Source organism: Eretmochelys imbricata, chromosome 8, assembly GCF_965152235.1.
Source record: "Eretmochelys imbricata isolate rEreImb1 chromosome 8, rEreImb1.hap1, whole genome shotgun sequence".
NCBI lineage: Eukaryota > Metazoa > Chordata > Testudines > Cheloniidae > Eretmochelys > Eretmochelys imbricata.
This window is the reverse complement of record NC_135579.1, coordinates 105205097-105226890: the sequence shown is the minus strand read 5'-3', so window position 1 is coordinate 105226890 and position 21794 is coordinate 105205097. Positions and strand designations below refer to the sequence as shown.

At 64.9% G+C, this 21794-nt stretch overlaps 1 protein-coding gene across 2 annotated transcripts; it reads right to left on the bottom strand.

The window, feature by feature from the left end:
* Positions 1-5587: 5587 nt before the first annotated feature.
* Positions 5588-21594, bottom strand: HECTD3 (HECT domain E3 ubiquitin protein ligase 3). Of its 2 annotated transcripts, none has more exons than XM_077823658.1 (21): positions 21226-21594; positions 17061-17221; positions 16077-16169; positions 15679-15814; positions 15080-15195; positions 14607-14720; positions 13362-13444; positions 12564-12732; positions 11854-11935; positions 11260-11442; positions 10472-10524; positions 10156-10220; positions 9629-9732; positions 8895-9014; positions 8205-8294; positions 7547-7753; positions 7061-7190; positions 6722-6796; positions 6305-6386; positions 6123-6194; positions 5588-5828 (listed from the first exon to the last, which is right to left on the bottom strand). In XM_077823658.1, exons 1-21 carry the CDS (start codon positions 21544-21546, stop codon positions 5744-5746), a joined length of 2541 nt encoding a protein of 846 aa, XP_077679784.1. In that variant the 5' UTR covers positions 21547-21594; the 3' UTR covers positions 5588-5743. The 2 variants fall into 2 exon arrangements, with proteins under 2 accessions (XP_077679784.1, XP_077679785.1); XM_077823659.1 differs by having other exon boundaries at positions 12564-12729.
* Between the last annotated feature and the right edge of the window lie 200 nt (positions 21595-21794).

The window sequence follows — 21794 nt, the reverse complement described above, 5'->3', positions numbered from 1 at the left end:
ATCAGGCCCGGGACTGGTCCCAGGGGGAGAACGGGGGGCAGGCTGCACTGTCTCCTGGCTCCCGCAGGGCCCCTCCCAGGAAGGCTCTCGGGCAACGCTGCGTTTGCTGCCCGGCACACACAGCGTCCCGGTCAGGTCAAGCCAAGTTTACTGCCAGTGCTGCCAAAGCAGGAGACGGGTCCCGGGGTAGGGCCCAGGCAGGACCGATCCACCCACAACGGGGCTACTCGCCCTGGGAACTGCCGTCCCCTAGGCCTGCTGGGCCACAGAGACCATTCCTGGCCGGGGCACAGTGCCACCCCTCCCCATGCCCCAGGGCCGGGCGCTGCTTCACCCCGTTGCATTCTGAGAGGCCCACGAGGCCGAGGGCATCTCTTGTTCTCCCTCTTGTATGGCCCATTGGAGCACATGCCGCTGGGGGAGGGGTGCCAGGATTGGGCCCTGCAGCCGGCCCCTGGGGCACTCCATCCACCGACTGTCCCAGCAGATGCTGCCCCATAACCCAGCTGCCCAGCCAGCTCCTGTAGGGTGCTCTGGGAGCAAGCGTTTCACCCCCCCCAAGACGTGCTATGGAGCCAGGGTTCCTACCAGCTGGCCTAGGGCTCACCCAGAGCTCCCTAGAAATGGGCCATGGTACAGGGGGAGGGCACCTCGCCTTTCCACTGACACAGACCCACGTCAGGCACAGTGTGTCACCAGCAAAACCCCGTCGCTGGCCTCGCTCCAATGTAGCCGAGCCAGCAACCCCAGAACAGCATGGCTGGGAGCGCCCACAGGCCTCGACCCCATGGAAAGCGGCTCATGGCATTAGCCGGGCTACTGGACGTGCTGGGGGGTGGGGGGGCGTCTACATCACCCCCTGTAACAACGTTGTCACTGGGTACCCGCTGTCGGCTCTCCCTTTCCCTGGAGAGGATCAAGCTGCTCCCGGTCACCTCCTCAGAAGAGCTGGAATATGTCACTGATCTGCTCCAAGCACAGGGCATGGCACCATTCCTGGGCCGGGACCGCCCCCCCTACACCCCAGCGTGGCACCATCAGTGCCTTCAAAGCCGAGAGAGAAGGCCCTGGCCCAGGGAGCTCCCTGCCGGATCAGATGACACAGCAAGGGAGCGTAAGAGGGGGCGCGTACGAGGCTGATACCGGGGAAAGTCAAGTCCTGCAGGTATTGTTAGGGAGTCTTGGATGATTGATGGTTTAGTGCTCCAATGTGCAATAAGGAAGTGAAATTAACTGGACTGCCCAGGTTGGTCCATTCATCCAAGGCTTAGTCACTGTTAGATACAACCCTGGTGGGACTGTTATGCAGGATGGTGTTAGCAGCTGCCATCAAGCATGGCTTTGAGCTGTAGATCAATCAAAGACCTGATTCAAGTCAATGAGTGTATGAGCCACCTTTCAATTAGGCTAAATGTGAGGAGCAATTAAATGCCCCTTTGTGTAGTGATAGCTGAAACAACAGGAAGTCACTGCCCATGGCAACAGGCCACCTGGCTGGGCCAATCAGCTGCTAAGCCATATGGGCCAAGATGTTTCCTCAGGATTCATTGCAAATGCAGGGGCTTCGAGTTTGATTGATTGCAGCTGTGCATGAGAGGCAAATATCCAACAGGATTGCATCAAAGAAATACCTGACCCAGCATCGATTTTTCCTGCTAATGGAAACAATGCAGCAGCAAAAGCACAAATACCGGCTAACTGCTTGGGCCAAAGCAGGCCGACACGGTACGACAGCAGCACGGGACATTGCGCACCGGGGCGGGGGGGATAGGAGGGCCCAATCGTGCCATTCTTAGTGCTGTGACTGCTGAAGTACAGAAGGGGCACATGCAGGATCGAGGGCTGAAGGTTCGTGCTTTAGTCTGGACAATAATACTTTGCCCTTCGCTACAGCCTTTCACCCAGTGACCTCCAACGTCACCTAAGCCTCACAGCAGCCCCCCCCCCCCCCCGATTCTGCAATGCAGCCACCTCTGGGGTGGAATGCAGCAGCTGTTTCCCAGACATCCTGCAAACACTGCAGGAGCATTTAGATGGAAACGTTAAAGGTCACGCGAAGCAGAGGCCAGACGCTCAGCCCTGCTCCCAGAAGGAGCCCCGGGGGGGCCAAAGCCCTGCACCCATGCAGCGCGCTCTGGGCCCTTGGGGCGCCAGTGCAGCCGGGGTCGGGGGCCTGCTCCCAGCCAGGAATGGCATCGGGCTGTCGGGGGTCCAGCAGCTCCTGCTCAGAGGCCCAGCGGGGCAGCGCACCAGACCAAGCTGCCTGGTTCCATTTTGGGATTAAGGACCTGAGCCCCCCCTGCATCCCACAGGCTGCTGGAGACAGTGCCAGGAACAGGAGGGAGGCTCTGCACTCCCGTGGGCATAGGGGGGCCCAACCCTGATACTCGCAGCAGCCTGGGGAATGACCCCCAGGGTACACACAATATGGAAGATGCGGCAGCTCTTGAATGGGGGGCGCTGACCCAGGTAGAAATGGGGCTAGACTCCATGGAGGGGAGGTATTGGGGTGCCAGCTTCCCAGTGTGCTCCTCTTACCTATGCCATGCCCTGGCCCTCAGCCCCTTCCCCTCCATACGGACGGTGCCTGGCCCAGAGCAGCTCCTAGCTCACACTGGTCATGCTTCCCCTTGGCCTGAGCCAAGAAGGGGGGAACAACAGGCCAGTACCCCCCACGAGGGCGAGGTACATCTCAGCAGCACAACGCGCCACCCAAGGGCGGGGCCGGGGGATCTCAGGGCTAAGAGACGGGTGCTGGGTCCAAACCAAATGCCCCAGCGTCCTTCTCGGTGCACGGTCAGGCCCCGGTTGCATGGAGCGGAAACCTCAGCCGGTGGCTGGGAACTCTCTGGGCACGACAGGCCATTACTCACCTTGGCACGAGCAGCCCAGTTCTCACCACCAACCGCTCCCTGCCCCTCCCCGCGGCCCCCGTGCCAGCAGAGATGCCTTCCTGGAATCCAGCGACCACTTGGGTGGGCCGGCGGGGTTTGCAAGAGGGCTGGTGTCCCAGGGAGAACAAGCTAGGCCTCCCCGCTGCTGGCAGGGAGCGGGGCTCCCAGCCGGGGAGAGTTGCCCAGGCCGGACTCTGGCACCGGGGTGTTTTCTGCCCCGGGATTCCAGCTAGAAGGGGGGTGTTGCTGGAGGGAGCCGGCTGGGCCTAGCCTGGCTGCAGCGGATACGGTTTGACTCACGTTCCTGCTCACAGCGCTCTGGGGCTGGGCCGTGCCGCCAGCTGGCGCTCGGGCAGGAGCAAAAGTGGGGGGGTGCAGGGCACCAGCTCAGCACCTGCGCTAATGGCAAGTGGGGCAGAGCCCTGGGCGCTTCGAGCCCTCGATGATTCGATGAGCCCCAGTGGCAGGAGCTCCCAGAGCAGCCGCTAACCATCCTTGGTCACCGCCCCCCTGGGAGCTCGAACCGTCACCCCGCCGCCGGCAGAAGCCACAGGACCCAGTGGGGGAAGCAGCTGAGAGCCCAACCAGCTGGGCACAGAACGGCCCTGGGCCCAGGCCAGGCCCTCGTCTGCCCTGCTTTTCCCGGCCGACTCAACTAGGCAGCTGCCAGGCTGAAGCAGCGAATCTCCTGCCTTCCAGGGGAGGGGTCTAGCCCTGGCTCTGCTGCAATTAGTGAACATTTAACTCAAACACACCCCACGCTGGTAGGAGGAAAGATTTCCTTGTTAAAGATCCAGCAGCACCTGTCCCTTCGTCCCCCAAACCAAGGAGAGGAGCCCCCCATGCCCAGGCGATACCCCACCCAAACCCTTCTGTTTAACCCTTCCAGGCCTGCTGGCACCACCCCAGGGCAGCAGAAAAAGCCCCCCTGCCCCTCGTTGCCTGCCATTTATAGCCCCGAGCCCAGACAGCACTGAGCACCCACAACTCCTGCTGAGCTTGGGGTGCAGGCGAGCTGGGGCGGGAGCTTGGGGTGGCACCAGAGAAGCCTGCCGCCTTCCTAGCTCTTAGCCTCTGGGCTTGGCACATGGACCGGGGGAGGAGGGAGCAGGTTGGCCTAGGCAGAGTCTAATCACACAGCCCCAGCGGGGACGGTTCCCTCCCACTTCCCCATTTCCCGCAGCTGCTTCCAGGCCCCTTGAAGTCACTTGGGAAGAGCTAGCACAGGATTCCAGGCGCGGGTTCAAAGCCAGCCCCGGCAGGCAGCGAAGGAGAGTTGTTGGCTGCCAGGGGGTGAGGGCAGGTCCCCAGCTCACCCGCCAGCAGCCCCACGGGCTCCTTCCAGGCACAGTGAGGCTCTGACAGGCCAGGGGATGCTGCTGGCAGGGCAGGACTGTGAGGGGGCTGTGCCCTGGGGCGAGCGAGGGGGTGGGCACTTGCAGGGCACCTGGGATGTGCCATGCTGCTCCAGGCCAGGGCTGGCAGCGCATGGGCAATGCCCACGTGCTGACTTGCATGAACCCCGAGTGAGGGCCAGCCATGCCCAGTGCTGGGAGCATGGAGACAGCAGCCCCGAGATAGCCTAGCAGTGGGGGCGTTCCCCGTGCCACCCCAGCCTTCGAGAGTTCCGAGTGCCCCACGCAGGCCCGGACCCAGCTCCCTGGCAGCAGCCCCATTAGAAGAGGAAACCAGGGCATAGAGCCGAGGAAAGACCCCCCCGGAGTCCTGAGCCCCAGGCCCCTGCTCTCACCCGCCCCACAGCGAGACGCACCAGAGCACGAGGGACGGGGGCCCCTGGGCAGTGCTGGCTCGAGGGGCTCCAGGACTTGCACCCGCCTGGAGGATGGCCGATGGCACCATGCCCCTGCCGGGCAAAGGGGGGAGGACGCCTTCCTAGACAGCGCCATGGCAGCCTCACTTACAGCTCAGCTGTGGTCGCTGCTGCCCTGTGAGGTCGTGGGGACCCGGGGCAGGGAGTGGATTTGACCCCAACCCCGCCCAGGGCTGCAGGGTCTTCGGCGCATGCCTAAAGCGACACCTGGTGGCCAGAGGGGGGCACTGCAGGGACCGGCGGGGTGGGAGGGGGAGAAGGAACCAGTCACAGCTGTTAAACTGGGGGTGTGGGAAGAGGCAGGAGGCCTGGGGCCCCATGGAGGAGGAAGAGGGTGAGGAGAGAGACACCCTTCCTGGGAACTGCACCCCATGACTGTGGGATACGTAATAAGATAGTCCGAGGCCAGGGGCCCTGGCGCCTGGCTGCTCGGGGGGCGATCCTCCCCCCAGTAAGCTGCGGCAGGATGCAGCCTGGGAAAGAAATGGGCCGCGCAGATTCCAGTGCAGCCCATCCGGGAAGAGCTGCTGGGTCCCATCACCCGCTGTTCTCGCGGGGGTGGGGGGGGAAGGAAAAACGACTGGGAGACACTCCTTCACCTAAACCGGGCAGCGGCGCTGCTGGGCGGCTGCGAAACAGCTGCCGGGCTCCACCCCAGAGGTGGCTGCATTGCAGGGGCGGGTACAGCGAGTGGTCCTGCGAGTGCTTGCGAGCGAAAGGCGACGCGCAGTATAAGCTAGCGCACATCTCCGGGGCTCCCAGCTAGCCGCTGCTAGCCAGGCCAGGCTCCGTTCTTGCTCTCGGTTGGGCTCCAGCTTGGTTCGGTCTCTGCCGCTTTGAAAGCCAAGGACCCGGAGACCCATGCTGGTTCTGGCCCATGCCCCGGGGAGCCAAGCCTAGACCTGGGTGTTTATTGAATACACACACTTCAGGGGGGCGAGGGAAGGGGGCCAGTCCAGTGGAACCATCGTGACGGGGGGAGGGGGGGTAAAGAGGACAGCTCGGCCCCACGGCGGCATCACTCCTCCCACGGGCTCATGTCCATGTCAATGGCCACGCAGTTGTAGGCCGCGTAGCGCAGCTTCTCCTCATACACCTTGGCGCTGGAAAAGAAGAGCCGCTGTCACTGCCCTGGGGGACGCCGGGGCCAGCCAGGCACTGACCAAGCCACGGCTTAAGGCTCATCAGCCTCACTGGACGCATGGGGAAACTGAGGCATGGAGGGGGCGTGCCCCCACCAGCAAGTGGCAAGCCGGGAATGGAACCCAGCTTGAGTGACGCCCGGGCTCACGCGTCAGCCCCGAGACCAGCTGACATGGCACCTCCCCCAGCCCCAGGATCAGGGCTCCGAGACGCGGGGGCGGCTGGCCAAAGGGGCCGTTCGTGGTGCAACTCACGTGGCGTAGCTGGGGAGGTAGAGGGAGCTGGAGCAGGTGGAGGATTCGGGGAGCGCCTCTGTCATCTCAGAGCTGGGGGAGAGAGGCCAAGCAGGTCAGACCCAACCCAGGGAGAGAGCCCCTGGCACAGTGACTCCAGCACCCCGACAGGGGGCTCTGGCATCCCAGGGCAGGACACTCACCCCAGCTTGTCCGGGTAGATGTAGATCCGAGCCGGGAGGCGGCTCCGGCCAGTGACAAACCTCAGGAAGCGGCTGCGATCCTCTGTGGGGAGAGAACAGATGTCAGCCACTCCCGGGTTGGGAGGGAGCCCACCAGGCTAGCCAAGGTGCTTGAGCCCCGTGCTCGGCTGGTCTGGGGACTCAGCCTTGTGCCCCCGGCAGGCAGGGAGTCCCCTGGCTCCGATGGGGAGCTGGGAATTGCTGCTGATGGCTGAGAGAAGGGACCCTGTCATGAGGGCTCAGGCCAGGGCGACAGACTGAGGGCCCTGCTTTGGGAAGGCCGAGTGAATTGTACAGACGGTGAGACCCAGAACCTCTGGAAGCCGGCAGGAGTCAGCGCCACGGGGGAGGCAGGGCTGGGCTGCGCCGGCCGCTCACCATTGGTGAAGTTGCCGAGCGCCTCCCAGAAGTACTGGACCCTGGTGTCCGATGGCTCGAAATCCTCAAACCGAGCTGTGGGGGGAGGCAGAGACAGAACTGGTTAGACACACAGCAGCCAGCTCCTGCCAGGTCAGGGCTGCTCCCCGCCGGGACATTGCAACTGCCCCCAGGGGCGAGAAACCCCCTCCGCTCCCCCACCATGTGAGCATGCAGATCCGGGGTGCACGGGGCTGTGCATTTACAAACCGGGCCAGGGCACCAGGGCACGCGGCGGATGCCAGGCCACAGCCAGCAACTGGGTCCCGTAGACGATTTCCCAGCAGCCCCTGCACTTACTGAGCTTCTTCAGGGCATCCACCGTCACCTCGGGGTCCCCGCACACCTTCTTCTCCAGCTCCTGCCAGGTGAACAGGTCGAGGACGGCCTGGGGCACCACCTTGAGCAGACCAGCCTGCATGGCAGTGATCTGCAGGGGAAGCAGAGCAACCGGGGGATGTCCCCGGATGGGGTTAGGGCCGGGGCGCGTAGCGCTGGGGCCCACCGACGAGACGGTGCAGCGAGCGCTCCGGCCGCGGCGTTAGAGGGGAACGGAGCCCTGAGAGTCTCGCCTGTCGCAGACACAGGAGGGCCAGGCGCTCGGCAGGACTCCACAAAGGGCTGGCCCTTAGCACAGCCAGCGAGACCAGCCCGCGATGCTCGCTGGGCTACACATTAACGGACAGAACCCCCATGCTTCAGGGCACAAGTCACCTCCAGGGGCCGGGGGACAGGAAGGAATGTGCTCTTGGGGCTGGGTCCCACTGCGACCCCAGCCAGCCTTACCTGCTCCTTGCTCTCCTCCAGCCGGGCCTTCTGCACCAGGCTGATGAATTCCTTGCGGTCCTCGTAGCGCACCACGGTGCTGCCGCCATTGGGAATCAGCTCCACCACGCGCTGGTCGCTGAGCACCGTGGTGTAGGTCAGCTCCTGCCCGAACTTGAACTCAAAGGTCTCCTTGTCCATCACCTCCATCACCTCCAGGAGCTTCACCTGGGCAGCCGGGTGAGAGCACTCGCTGGAGAGGGACACCACGGACCGCCCAGGCAAGCCCCCAGCCCCACCCTGCCCCGGAGAGCATTGGGGCTATGTCATGGGGGCCAAAGCAGGGCCCAACTGCGCACAGCATGGGAGAGCTCGGCATGCTGGGACCGGTCATCTCCATGGGCTGCACCAGCCTTGGCCCAAGCCGGAGCATTGTATGCTGGGACTGGCAGTGTCCATGGGCTGCCTCTGTGTATTGAGATGAGGGGGCTGGAGCTGCACTACAGACCCTGGGGGCGGCTCTGAGCTCCTGTTTCTTTCGCCCCAACACAGGGCGGCCAAACACAACCGGCCCCCAGTCACCGAGTCCTGCCTGCACCCAGCCCGAGCCAGCCAACGGGGAGGGGGTGCTGTCCCAGCATGCCTGGCCAAATGGTAGCCCCCCCACCCTTCTGCTCACCAGCACGGAGTCCACGGCGGGGAAGTCCTTGCTCCAGCTGACCTCCTCCCCGGTCAGCTGTTTCCACACGAAGCCAGGCAGAGCCAGGACCTGCAGTGGGGAGGAGACACGTGGCTGGGATCGCAGGTGCAGGGACACCTCACCAGCTGCACCCCAGCGCCCCAGAAGGGGCAGCAGCGCTGATCAACCATCTTCGACACCTCCCAGCTAGTCCGGCCCCCAATGACACTTGCCCAGGGAAAGAGATTTAGGGCCCCTCTTGGAAGGAGGAACATACGGCGCTACCAAGGGTACGGGGCTGCCGCTCCCAGGCTCTGACCAGTAGGCCCCATGACCGCCAGGGCACAGCCGCACAGCCGAGCAGGGGAGGAGCCTGCGAACGCTGCCTCGATTTCTATTTACTGCCGAATTATCACTGAAATGCCTCCATTCTCCGAAGCGCCCAGCTGTCTCTAGCAGGGTCCCCTGGTCCCAGATATGCAGGGGACGCAGACTGCGCAGGGGTGATCAGGGATTTGCCAGGGCCCCTATAGGGTGCTGGGGACCCTCGGCTCTGCTCGGCTCAGGCTAAGGGGCAGGGGTTTGGGGGAGCAGGGCTGGGGCCCATTAGGGGGAGCCCAGGTCCCGAGCACCATGCCAAGGAGGGGAAAGGCCGGACCTGCAGCAAGGGCCCCTCCTCATGGGACTCACCAGGAAGTCCTTGCCCCTCAGAGCCGCGCCCATGATCTGACCGATCCACTCGTACTTGGCAAACTCCTTGCAGGACGGGTTGGGGACGTACATGTCCCGGGCCTCCCCGGTGCCGTTACCCTGCAACGGAGACGTGCTCAGGGCTCCCCGCCAGACCCCCGGCGCCAGGAGCTGGGGACGGCCTAGCGCCCTGACCCAGGGGCGGGGGCACAGCTCAGCCACTGGGGGCAGGATGCGCTCCCCAGTGCCCCCCGCTGGCTGCCAGGCTGCAGAGGGGGCTCCTCCGAGATCCCATCACTGTCCATGCTGCCCCTCCCTGCTGTGTGACACCCCCCACCCCCAGGCTCCATGGACCCTGGTGACTCCCGCATAGGCTGGGAAGCCAGGCAGTGGCACCCATGTCCCAGGCAGCGAGTGGGAAGGTCCGTCTGGGGGCCCACGACGGAGCAGGGCCCAGTGCCCTGGCTGGTGGGGGACGTACCCCGTAACACTACGTTAAGGCCCCTAGCAATATGCCTCGTGACGGACGAGCGTGCCAGCCACATGCCCAAAAGCGAGGGTGCGTCTCGCAATCGCCAGGGCCTGCCTGATGGACACGGGCTCCTGCTCCCCCAAGCCAGGGAGCAAAGCCGCAGTGACAGGACTAGGGGGGACTCCCGCGGCCAGCACGGGGCAGGTCCAGCCCGCGGAGCGGGGCAGGACCAGCCCGGCTCCGGCCCCCAGCCCCTTGGTACCTGGTTGGACGTGCGGACGAAGAAAGGCAGCGGCACGGGGTTCTCTGCCGAGCTGGGACAGAGCTCCTCAGACATGTCTGCCAGGCTGTCCCGGAACCCGCCTCCTGCAGCCCGGAGACACCGTCCCCCCCTTAGCACCATGAGCCCCGGCCGCAGGCTGACAGCCGGCTACGCTTCCCCCCCGGCTTGATACTGACTGGAAGTCTCCTGCCGATCGCCCCAGCGGCTGGGCCCACTGCCCTTAAAGCACCCTACGAGAAGCGACCCCCAACCCCAGCCCCTTGCCCTGCCCCATCCTGATCCTGGGGGAGGGCCCAGGGGGGAGCACTGAGTGGGGACAGCTTGTAACCCCCACCCCACTGCACACAGGGCAGGTGCCCTGTTCCTGATGAGAGCACGGCTGAGCTGCAGCCAGGCCGGGGCCGAAGGCTGCAGGGTAACCGGACCGCGTCGCCCGTCCCAGCTGCCCCACCCCGGAGCGCCTGGTGGGGAGGGGCCTGGGCCCGGGCCTGGCTCTGGGGACGTACCTTGATCGATGATGCCCTCGGCGATGAACTTACACTCCCACCACTGGTCATAGCGCAGCGGCCACCTGCGGGGAGCCAAGGTGACAGCTCAGAAAGCAGGTCGCTCCCGGGCATTCGGAGCCCACGAGAGGGGTCAACCGGGCAACCCAGGGCCAGGGCAGGGAGGGACCACTAGGGGGGCAGGAGTTCAGCCCTGGGGGGCCGCTGGCTCCTTGGCCTCTCTGCTGAGATGGGTCCCAGTGGCTTTGGGACATTGGCCCTTCCCCCCGGAATGGGGCTCACATTCCCTCCCCCCAGCCGGCAGGGCCCCCCATACCTGTAATCCAGGGGCTTCTCGTACTTGTCGGAAGGTTTAAGGCCCTCGTGCACCTAGAGCAGGCAGACACGAATGAGACTTGGCCGCCGGCCAGCTGTGGAGGTCCCGCAGGAAGCTACAGGGCCCTGGCACCAGTCCCTGGGAGGCAGGGCAGCGCTGCTATTCCCCGGGGCCGATGGGAACGGACACATGGGGGAGGCTAAGTGACTTGCCCGTGGTCACGCAGGGAGTCAGTGGCAGAGCAGGGAATCGACCCCAGATCGCCCATGTCCCAGGCTAGCGCCCTACCCACCGGGTCCCTCCTTCCCTCCATCATCCCTGGCAGCGGGGCAGGCCGAGGCAGAGGCAGGAGGCTCCGAGGGGCGTGTTGTGCCCCGGCAGGGAGCCGAGCAGCCATCGGCGTTAAAGGCGACAGAGACGCAGCAAAGGGAACCGCAGCCAGACGGTCAGATCCCACTCGCCCCAGCCCAGACAGACGCATGCCAGAGGGACAGACAGACAGCAGCGTCTCTCCCCCTCCCTGAGCTACCTGCCCTTAGCACACCCAGGCCAAGCCCCACTCCATACCCCATGTGCCGTTAGCCCCTCCTACTCCCATGGCTCCTCCCACTCCCGTCTTTTCTGTCCCCCGCCCTCGGCTTCCTGCCCTCCCCCCGCCATGCTGCCCCTGCACCGGGCACCCTCTCCCAGTATCCCCACCCTCTCCGGACCCTGAGCTTCGCTGGGCGTGCTGGCACCGGCCTGGGCGGGCAGGGCCAGGCCCGCAGCCTCACGGACTCTCCCGGTACCTGGGTGAAGACGGCGTTCTTGCAGCTGGGGTCCAGGGCGGGGTTGTCGCGGTGCTCCATGGCCAGGCGCCGGTTGATGTAGAGCCGCGGCATGACGTTGGGCTTGCTGGTCTCCGAGTCCTTGAGACACTGGGTGAGCAGCGCCGTGCGCCGCTTGGACAGCAGCAGGAACTGCTTGATGTGCTGGCCCGGGCAAGGTGGGGCCTGGGTTAGAGACCTGCGGGTGCCCCCCATCCCATCTGTCTATCTGCTCCACCCCCCGGAGTCGCAGGGTGTCTCACATGCGTTCTCCGTGCTCACACAACTCCCCCCCCCCCGCAATTTTCTCTCTTTTTTTTACTGAAGTGCCCCCTGAACGCACCCCGGCCCCCCGCGGCACTGCCAGCTCCCCCCGCACGCTCCTACTCCCGCACCGGGCCTCGGCTCCCCGCAGCGCCCCCGACATTCCCACCTCTCCTCCCCCTCCGCTTTCAAGGGGACGCCCAGGTTGCAGCTCCCTCTCTCGGGCCCCAGGGCAGCTTGCAGTCCTCAGGAGAGGGGGTGCGTCAGCCCCCCAGAGGCTAGGGAGAGAGGGGAGCCCCGGCTGTCGCTCACCTTGAGCCAGCTGAAGGTGCCGACAGTGTGGTCCCAGGCCGGGACAAGGTGGTGCAGGACGCTGTCCAGGAGCTTGATAAACCTAGGAGAGCAACGGGGGCCGCTCGAGACACAGGGCGAGGCCTGGCCCACGCGAATCGGCCCCAGCCAGGGCACCGCAAAGCCAGGGGCTGCTCCTGGCACAACGCCCCAGGACACTGCACCAAGGGGGGTCGGCAGCGCTCCGGGGTCTGTTCCCCTGGTTGCTGGGCTGACCCAGACGCCCCGCTGTGACCGATACTAGGGGGTGCTGTGCTGCAGGCAGTGTGGGAGAGGGCTCAGTAGGGGGCGCTCTCGCCCCCCGCAGGCAGGGCCGACCCCAGTGCCCCAGCGTGTCACTAGGGGGCGCTGTGCCGCTGGAAGCAGCATCTCTTGGATGGAGAGCATCCGATTCGGGCCCTGCCCACGCGTGATGAGAAAGGAAGCGGCGAGATCTCACAGAAGGAGATGGGGAGCGAACCCTGGCGTCCAGGCCAGACCCCATTCTGCCTCCCCAAATTCCCCTGGATACGGGACCCCTGCCCCGGCCTGCTGTGAGCGTCGCTAGGGCAGATCAACGCGTCACCCTGCGTTCTGCCCCCAGGGTCGGGGCTGCGTTCTCACTGGTGAAGGAGGTGAGCCCTGCAGGTGCGTCCCGCTCAGCACCCCCTGCTGGTGTCCCTGGGCAGTACCTCTGAATGACCACGGCCCGCCGGTACAGCAGGTCGGGGTCGGTCCCTTCCAGGCGGGGGTAGCGCACCAAGCTGGCCTGCTGGAACATGTCCGCACTGAGCCCCAGCTCCCGCTGCCGGGACGACTTGATCTTGATCCCTCGGAGGCGGACGTCGATCCCGTCATCTGCTGAGAAAGAGCAGGGCTGATCCGGTGGGTCCAGGGGCGCCAGGGCAGCAGCCAGCGCGGCTCGGTAATGCCCGGCGTGGGGGGGACGGAGCCGCAGCCACCAGAGATGGAGAGACCCCAGGGGCACCCACTCCCCATCCCCTGGGAGGCCATTTCCACATCAAAGGGACCCAGGAGACTGCACCTGCCACGGGGCAGGTTTAGAACCAGGTTTAGACAGGACCGAGCCGCCAAACTCTAGGGCTGTCGAGATGCGGGCTCGTCCCTATGAACAGGCACCTCAGCGGCCCCAGGGCTTGGGCTTCCAGGGGCATCAGGCAGTGGAAGCGGGGCTGGGGGCGTGGGGCTCTTCAACCTGCAGGTGCCAGAGCCCCCCTGAGGCACTCCATGGCCTGGGGATCTCAGCCCACTTCCCAGCAGCCAGGTGGTCACCTCACTAGCCACCAGCACAGCCGGCTCCCTTAGGGACAAGGCCAAGGAGCCCCGGAGACCGAGCATCCTCAGGAGACCACATCCCGAGCGCCCGACAGGAGAAGCCGGGGTTCTCAATGGGGGAGGGGGCCGATCTCGGAGGGGGAGGCTCCTGGAAGTGCAGCCTGCCCATCATGCAGGCTTTTATCTCCACTCACCTCTGCACTCCACAATGCGGATCTCGATGATGGGCAGGTGCGTTGTCATGTCTTCAAGCACACATACATCCCCGATGTAGCTCCTGGAACGACAGTGCAGAGTGGGATTCAGAGCTGCCTGTCCCCCCCAGCCAGCATCCATTCACCCCGGGCCAGGGAGGAGGGGCTGCCTAGTGAGAAGAGGTGAGGGGAGCTAGAACCTGGGGGTTTAATCTCCCAGCCCTGCAACTGACTGACCATGCGACCCTGGTCACATCACTCAGCCTCTCTGTGCCTCGGTTCCATGGGGCCGAGACGTTAGCACCACTGCGTCTGTAAAGTGCCCAGAGATCCTCTGGAGAGCACAGCGCTACCGTCCGAACTCTCAGGGATGGGTGGGGAGTCCACACGTGGGCGCTGATGGGCAGCTGCGCCGGGCCCTGGAGGGAAAGCGGGTAGGGGGCAGCAGCCGGCCCAGCCTTAGATATCTCCTAGCAATGGCTGATTTCCCCAGGCCGGAGCCGTCGGCTGTCCCTCGTAGGGGGAGTAGCCAGATCGCTGAGCTGATGCTCAGGCTGCGGCTTGGGGCTCAGTGTTACGGCCCTGCAGTTTGCCCTGCTACAGGCCGTCCCCCCGTCCTGCCAGAGAACACCCCCTCCATGCACCACAGCCGCTAACCGGGACCACTCCGCTACGGGCCGAGGGGAGGAGGGCTGCCCCCTAAACAATCCCGGCTCGTTGGAACCTGGGGCTCTTGTGCAGACCCTCTGTGGGGAACGGTAGCTCAGCTGCATGTGGGGGGGCAGGGGTGGGTGACTCATTATTTGCAACATGACCAGCCCCCACCCCCCACTTCTAACCCCTCGGGCTGGAGTCACCGGTTGCTGGGCTGGGCGGCCAGGCTAAGATGGAGGGCGCCGTGACCCCTAGCGTTCAAGCCTGCAGCCGGCCAGGAGAGCCTCAAAGCAGGACACAGCTATCGGGCTGGGGATTTCCTTAGCCACCCGCTGATTTCTAATCCACTCCTGTAACCGGTGCATGGGGAGACAGCAGAGCCCTCGCCAGGATCTGTGCCATGCATCTCAATGCCACTTGGGCATTAATACACACCACAGACACAGAGCAGAGGGGGAAAATGAGGCACAGAGAGGCAAGCTCCTCTCTCCAGGCACCAGCTGGAGCCTCTGTCAATAAAACTCCGGGGCCCCAGGCCTGTGCTCAGACCACTACCCCAGACCCCCAGCCCCGTCTCCCTGCCCCACTCACTCATCGATGCCCACATCGCTCAGCTTCTTCAGACTGTCGCCCTCCCCGCCATACACCGCGATCCTCTTGGGCATGAAGTTCTCGTCCGTTGTGTCCACCGTGAGCAAGAGCTTCCTGGAGGGGAGGGGACAGAGCAGCAGTTGGGCTCCCCGGCACAGAGCCACCCAGCCCAGCGGCTCCCCGTGATCCCCATGTCACGGGCAGAGCTGGGGTGCCCAGGACTCACACAGACCGGGGGTCCCCTCGAAGCCCTGTGGGACGCAGCCTGGGGTGGCTGTGGGACCTCCCTGCCCACCAGCTCCCGCCCTGGTGAGAGTGGAGGGGTGCAGGGATGGGCCCGTTGGCTCCCACCTGGGCAATGCTGATCACGAGGGTCATGCCTGACCGTGGCCACCCCATGAACCGGGCCCCCGGGGCTGACATGTCCCCCCCGCAGGCTCCCCCATGGCGGGGAGGGGAGTGCTGGCTCTCACTTGACGATGGTGCCTTTCTTCATGGTGAGCCGCACCCAGTGCTGGCCCTGGGAGCCGTCGCTCTCCCAGTAGGTGTCCGCGTTGCCGTCCGTCAGACACGACACGTTGAAGTCTTCCTGGAAGGGGGTGAGGGGGGTGAAGGAGGGGTCAGAGGGAGGGAGCCCACATCCTGCTCTGCACACGCACTCATTGAGCCGCACAGGGGCGAGGGGGTCCAATGCTGGGATGGGGGTTGACCAGGGGACTGGGCAGAAGCGGGCACCGTGCCCCAGAGCGCAGCGGGGGGCTAATGCCAAACTCTCAGACCAGGTCAGCAGCCAAGCCCACAGCAGAGTCCTCCTTCAGACTTGGGGTCCCATCTGGGCCCCCCGCAGCTGGAGGAGGCCCTAACGCTTCCCCACCCCCACTCGGGGACTCAGCTGCCCCCGTCCCCGCTCTGGGAGCTCCCTTTAGAGCCAGATCCTCACCTCTCTGGAGGGGGCACCTGACGCTCCTCTCCCGCGCAGGTCTCCTACCCGGCTGGCAGCCCCGGAGAGACGGGACCACCGGCCAAGCGCCCCCCGAGTCCCTGTGCAGCTGAAAGCGGCCCCACCCCGTACCGTGTAGGAGGAGACGTCGATGCTCTCCACATACTGCTTGACGCTGCCCAGGTTCTCATCCTCCTTCCCCAGGTGATCGTACAAGAAATGCACCAGGTCCTCGTCGCACTCGTAACTCCACGTCGGGGGCACAAACCTGCCGGCACACGCGGGGTTAACAGCCCAGCGAGCTGGATGGGATGCCCCACAGAGCCCACACCCGCTGTCCCTGCACCTGCCAGCCGGGGGCGCTGTAGAGAACAGCCCCCTCCCCCAGCTCTGCTGCACACTCAGGCCGAGGGACCCCACCCAGCACAGACCCCGATCCCAGGCCCACCCAGCCAGGACAGGAGTGTGCCGGCTGGACGGCCCGGGCAAGGCGGTAACGCAGCAGAACCCGCCCCGGGACATGTTGCTACCGGAGCTTCTGCACCGCCGCCTCGTCCTGCTCCATGGTTTTGGGTTTCGCGCCGAGCCGCAGGGAGTACGTCAGATCCACCACCTGCTCCCACCTGAAACGAGGCAAAGGACGGAGGGGTAAAGGGAAGGCCTGGGAGGAAAGACGGACCACTTATTGGGGCACTAGCCTGGGACAGGGAAGGGGCCAATCCCTGCTCTGCCACAGACCCTCTGTGCACAAATCTTTGTGCGCCTGTCCCCATCTGCCTCACCGGGGGGCTGGGAGGGGCTTGGATACTGCCGGGCGGGGGGCTGGGAGGGGCTCGGAGAAGGTAGCCGGCTGCCCTCCCCACCAAGAGCAAAGATCAGCCTCTGTTTAAACCCACTGCTGCCCCCCGTGGAAAGTGATTTTTTAAAGCCAGCGTTATTTCTCCTGCGGCTGCGTCAGCAGGTCAGAGCTGGGCCCAGGTCTGGGGCCCAAGAGACCAGAGCTCTGGGAGGGGCTCGGCGAGCTCTGTTAGCACCTCTGGGCAGGGGACAGCCTACGCCAGGCCCGGGGCAGCAAAGTCACCCCGGAGCTCAGGAGAAGCCTGCCGCAGGGCCTGTTCCAATGGCTGTGGCCCCAGAGAGGAACGAGGTGGCGGGCCGGCCGACCTGGCCTTGCGAGGCCGGCGAAGGAGATTCCGGCCACTGGCAGCGCTGCCCACGCACAGGGCTCCCAGCGGGGGGAGTGGCAGGCTCAGGGGGCAGGTGGTCACTACGTCGGACACACACAGCCCTGGGGAGCTGGGATCAGAACCCTGGTCCCCAAGTTTCCCTGCACACAGCTCTGGCCTCTGGCAACAACAAGCCCTTTATCTCCCCTGTGAGTCGGGTGCTAGAGGATGACGCCCAACACAGCCTGGGAATTGCCCAGGCACCCAGCCTCCTCAAGCAGCCACATGGAGACACAAGCTGGTGGCGCCCGGACCAAGCCCAACGCCCCCAGAGCCTCGTCCCCAGACCTGATCACGGGTTTATAATCGACCCCAAACAGCTGCTGCTGCCTCTGGATTCTGTCGGTGGACTCGACCGGGACCAGCCGGTCCCCTCCCTCGGCATGTTTGCACACCAGGATCCAGCCTTCCTCCAGCTCACAGCTGCCCTTGTACTCCTCCAGCTGCTCCTGCAACGCAAAGCACGGCCCGTCAAGGAGCCCTTCGCCCCGGCTTCACACAGCGCCCGCGGCCCTGGGGGAGCCGGCGGTCGGTTTCTCGGCTCCGGTGCCCACGACAGGCCGGCCACCAAGTCAGAGATCCGCAGGCCAACAGGGACGTGCGATCACCTCGTCTGCCCACCTGCGTCACCGCCCCCTGCTCCCCACACCCGGCCCATCCCTTCTGGGGCAGCCAGAGCCAGCCTGTTCCCAACCGTGACGGCGAATCCACCGCACCTCTTGGTCTCTCGCCCACTGGTCCGTTCACCCGCCCGGTAAAACGAGCCCTTTCCTGGTTGGAATTCGTCCGGCTTCAGCTTCCAGCTGCCATCGGGCTAGAGCCAAGAGCCCTTGGCTAGCTGAGCCCTTCTCCCACAGAGAGACTTAGCACCGCCACGTGGCTGGCAAACTATGCCCCCACCCCACAGATCCCCTCAGTTCTGCCCCCAGTGAAACAAATACCCGCCCCAGCCCCACGCCCCCTGCTGCTCACAGGCTTCCAGGAGTCCTCCCCCATCCTCCTCCATCACAGGCCTTAGAAGGCTCGGGGACTCCCCTCCACCACAACCCCTGAGCCTGGGGATACCCACCAATGCCCCCACCCCACCTGCCAGCCACCTGATGAGCCAGATCAGGCTCAGAGGGTGGTTGGGGGGGCCCTCCTCAGCGGAGAGACAGTTGCCCTGTGATCTTCTCCTCTGCCCCTCGCAGGGGGACACTGGATGCACGCAGGGGCCATCCCCGGGCTGCGGGGCTACTGAGAACCCCAGCAAGCCAGGCCCCTTCGGACTTTTTTGCTAGCCAGGAAAGAAAAATAAAAAGCCAGATGCCTGGTGGAGCCGGGTCTGAGAGCTGTACGTCCTAAGGCCCAAACCCCTGGTCTGGTTCCCTTCAACTCCTGCAGAAACGCTCCCCTTCAGCCCCAGAGCTCCCTGCAAACCCCAAGGCTGGTGCATTGTTTTTAAAGAATGGGGCAAAATCAGGATATAATGGAAACTATAACTGTGGCTCAACTCCATGCCAGGAGCCCCGAGACTCTCTCCTGGGCCTGGAAATCACCAAAGCCTTGAGGACAAACACACTCACTAATACCCTCCCTCCCGAGGGATGGTGAGCAGCGATCACACCCCCGGGCCCAGCGGTCTCATCTGCTCTAGCGTGGCAGAGGATGCGGGCACCAGGGGACGTGGGCACCAGGGGACGCGGGTACCAGGGGACGCGGTCTGTGCACACAGGACACGGTGTGAAAGTTGGCTGGACAAAGGGTATCTAGGTGCTGGCTGATTGGCAGACGTCCCCCTCAGGCCCGCTGCTGGGTCAAGGCAGTCAACAGAGGGCTGTGACGGGCGTCAACTCCTAGCAAAGACGGGGTGTTGTAGCGAAGGGGGGCTGGATGGCAGGAAAGCACCATCTAGGCAAAAACACCGGTGCAAGGAGGAGCCGTGTCCCGCGGGCATTACACTCGGGGTTATTCCGGAAGAACTAGCTCGTGCCACGCGCCCTCGGGCTCGGTGCCCGCTACGCCACGGTTAAGGCGGAAGGGCCGTTTGGAGCCGTAAAGCAGCGCACGGCCGTCACCGCACAGGGGTACGGAAAACCACCCCGGCCAGCTCCCTGCCTCGGGCGCGCAGGCCGGTGGGCGAACGGCTCGGCCCGGTGAGCGAGGGAAAGCCCGGCCACGCCTAGCTCAGACGCTTTAAACGCAGCCGGCGCGGCAGGTCAGTTACCAAGGGCCAAACCCACCCCGGCTGGGGGCGGCTGGCAGACAGGCCTGGGATAGGGGTTCCAAGCTTAGGGGTGCCCCCTAGGCACGGCCAGGAAATCTGGATCCAGGGGATCGATCACCCCGTCACCCGCAGCCGGTCAGCCCCAGGGTCTGGCTCTGGGCCCAGCTCTGAGGCAGTCGCTGCCCATGGGAGGGGCGGTCTCAGGGCTGCGTTCCCCGACCTTTAACCTTGTAATCAGCGCCAAGCCAGGTGGCTTTCACCCCACCCATCAAACCAGGAAGTGGCTGTCTGATTAAAGTCCCACAGCAGGGCGAGAACAGTAACGAGGCCCAAATCCAAACGCCCCCGACCTGTGGGGCACAGACCCCAGCTTTGTCATCTGCCCTCTGCCCGCCCGCCCCACAATGGAAACGCTGCACAGCACCACCCCCCCGCCCCAACACTCCTTACAACCGACGGCCTGAGGCCTCGGCCCCCTGCGCCCAGCCTGCCGCCAAACCACCCGGGCAGGAGCCAGGCACCAGCGTCCAGTCCCTATGCGTTGTAACCGCAGAGATTCAGAGCCCGGGACACAGCCTCGGCCAGACCCAGAGCCCGCCCCGAAAGCGCCGCGCCTGGGGGGCTGGCAGTGGCTTAGACACCACTAAGGGGCCAGGCAGTGTAAACGCACAGAATGGATACCGCATGGACTAGTGGGAGTCCCTGTGTCCGGCGTCTCTCCCCGTGTCCATCTGTGTCCGCCTGTCTCTCCCATCTGCCTGCCTGTCTCTTACTGTGTTCTTCCATCTCCCCTCCGTGTCTGTCTGTCCGCCTGTTGCTCCCATCTCTGTGTCTGTCTGTCCGTCCGTCTCTCCCCATGTCCATCTCTGTCCGCCTGTCTCTCCCATCTGCTTGCCTGTTTGTTCGCCTGTCTCTTACTGTGTCCTTCCATCTCCCCTGTGTCTGTCTGTCCGCCTGTCGCTCCCATCTCTGTGTCTGTCTGTCCGTCTCTCCTAGTGTCCATCTGCGTGTCTGTCTGTCTCTACCTACGTCCATCTGTGTCCGCCTGTCTCTCCCATCTGCCTGTGTGTCTGTCCGCCTGTCTCTTACTGTGTCCTTCCATCTCCCCTCTGTGTCTGTCTGACCGCCTGTTGCTCCCATCTCTGAGTCTGTCCACCTGTCTCTCCCCATGTCCATCTGCGTGCCCGCCTGTCTCTCCCATCTACCTGCCTGTTTGTCCGCCTGTCACTCCCATCTCTGTGTCTGTCCACCTGTCTCTCCCCATCTACCTGCCTGTTTGTCCGCCTGTCTCTCCCATCTGCGTCTCTGTCCCCCTGTCTCTCCCCATCTGCCTGCCTGTTTGTCAGCCTGTCTCTTACTGTGTCCTTCCATCGCCCCTCTGTGTCTGTGTGTCCGCCTGTCGCTCCCATCTCTGTGTCTGTCTGTCCGTCTCTCCCAGTGTCCATCTGCGTGTCTGCCTGTCTCTCCCCATGTCCATCTGCGTGTCTGCCTGTCTCTCCCCATGTCCATCTGCGTGTCTGCCTGTCTCTCCCCATGTCCATCTGTGTCTGCCTGTCTCTCCCCATGTCCATCTGTGTCTGCCTGTCTCTCCCCATGTCCATCTGTGTCTGCCTGTCTCTCCCATCTGCCTGCGTGTCTGTCTGCCTGTCTCTCCCCATGTCCATCTGTGTCTGCCTGTCTCTCCCATCTGCCTGCGTGTCTGTCTGCCTGTCTCTTACTGTGTCCTTCCGTGTCCGCCTGTCTCACCCATCTGCCTGCGTGTCTGTCCGCCTGTCTCTTACTGTGTCCTTCCGTGTCCGCCTGTCTCTCCCATCTGCCTGCGTCTCTGTCCGCCTGTCTCTTACTGTGTCCTTCCGTGTCCGCCTGTCTCACCCATCTGCCTGCGTGTCTGTCCGCCTGTCTCTTACTGTGTCCTTCCGTGTCCGCCTGTCTCACCCATCTGCCTGCGTGTCTGTCCGCCTGTCTCTTACTGTGTCCTTCCGTGTCCGCCTGTCTCTCCCATCTGCCTGCGTGTCTGTCCGCCTGTCTCTTACTGTGTCCTTCCGTGTCCGCCTGTCTCACCCATCTGCCTGCGTCTCTGTCCGCCTGTCTCTTACTGTGTCCTTCCATCTCCCCTCTGTGTCTGTCTGACCGCCTGTCGCTCCCATCTCTGGGTCTGTCCGCCTGTCTCTCCCCATGTCCATCTCTGTCCGCCTGTCGCTCCCATCTGCCCCCCCCGGGCTCGCCTGCCCGGGCCCGCCCCGGTACCTGGCACAGCTTCACCCACAGCCCCTGGCTGTTGCAATACTCCTCGCCGGTGGCCAGCACGCACGTGCCCTTGCGCAGCTCCACGGCGAGCCTGGCGAGCTTCCTGCCGGCGCGGCCGCGGGCCGGGCTCTCGCTGACGCTGAGCAGGGAGCGGCCCGAGCCGGCGGCGGCGGGGTCCCGGCACAGCTTGTAGCGCACCCGGCGGGGCACGAAGCAGAGCGCGGCGGGCAGGGGCCGGGCGCGGGCGAAGCAGCCCACGCACTCGGCCAGGCAGCGGATCCGGCCCAGCAGCTGGTGCGGGGTCTCCGCGGGGGCGCCCATGGTGCGGTCCCGGCTCGGCTCGGCTCGGCTCGGCCCCTCCTGCCGCTGCCCCGCCCCGCCCCGCACGTCACCGCCGCGCTGCGGGGGGGTGGAAACCCTCAGACCCTGCCCCCGCCCCGCCCCGCCCGGGGAGCGGCAGGGAGCTGTTTCCCGTTTCTGAATGCGCCGCTACACCGGGCTTTACGGTCGATGGCCGTGCGCGCAGGCAGGGCCAGGGGCACCCCTCCGCCGGCGGCGGGGTCTTTCAG

Bases quoted from the DNA above. Each gene is read 5' to 3' on its own strand.
- HECTD3 (XM_077823658.1), bottom strand. From the start codon at position 21,546: ATGGGCGCCCCCGCGGAGACCCCGCACCAGCTGCTGGGCCGGATCCGC. The intron at 15,815-16,076 runs GTAGCAACATGT...GTGTGCCGGCAG, and splicing joins GCGGCGGTGCAGAAGCTCCG to GTTTGTGCCCCCGACGTGGA. The intron at 12,733-13,361 runs GTGAGTGGAGAT...GCTCTTTCTCAG, and splicing joins CCGCATTGTGGAGTGCAGAG to CAGATGACGGGATCGACGTC.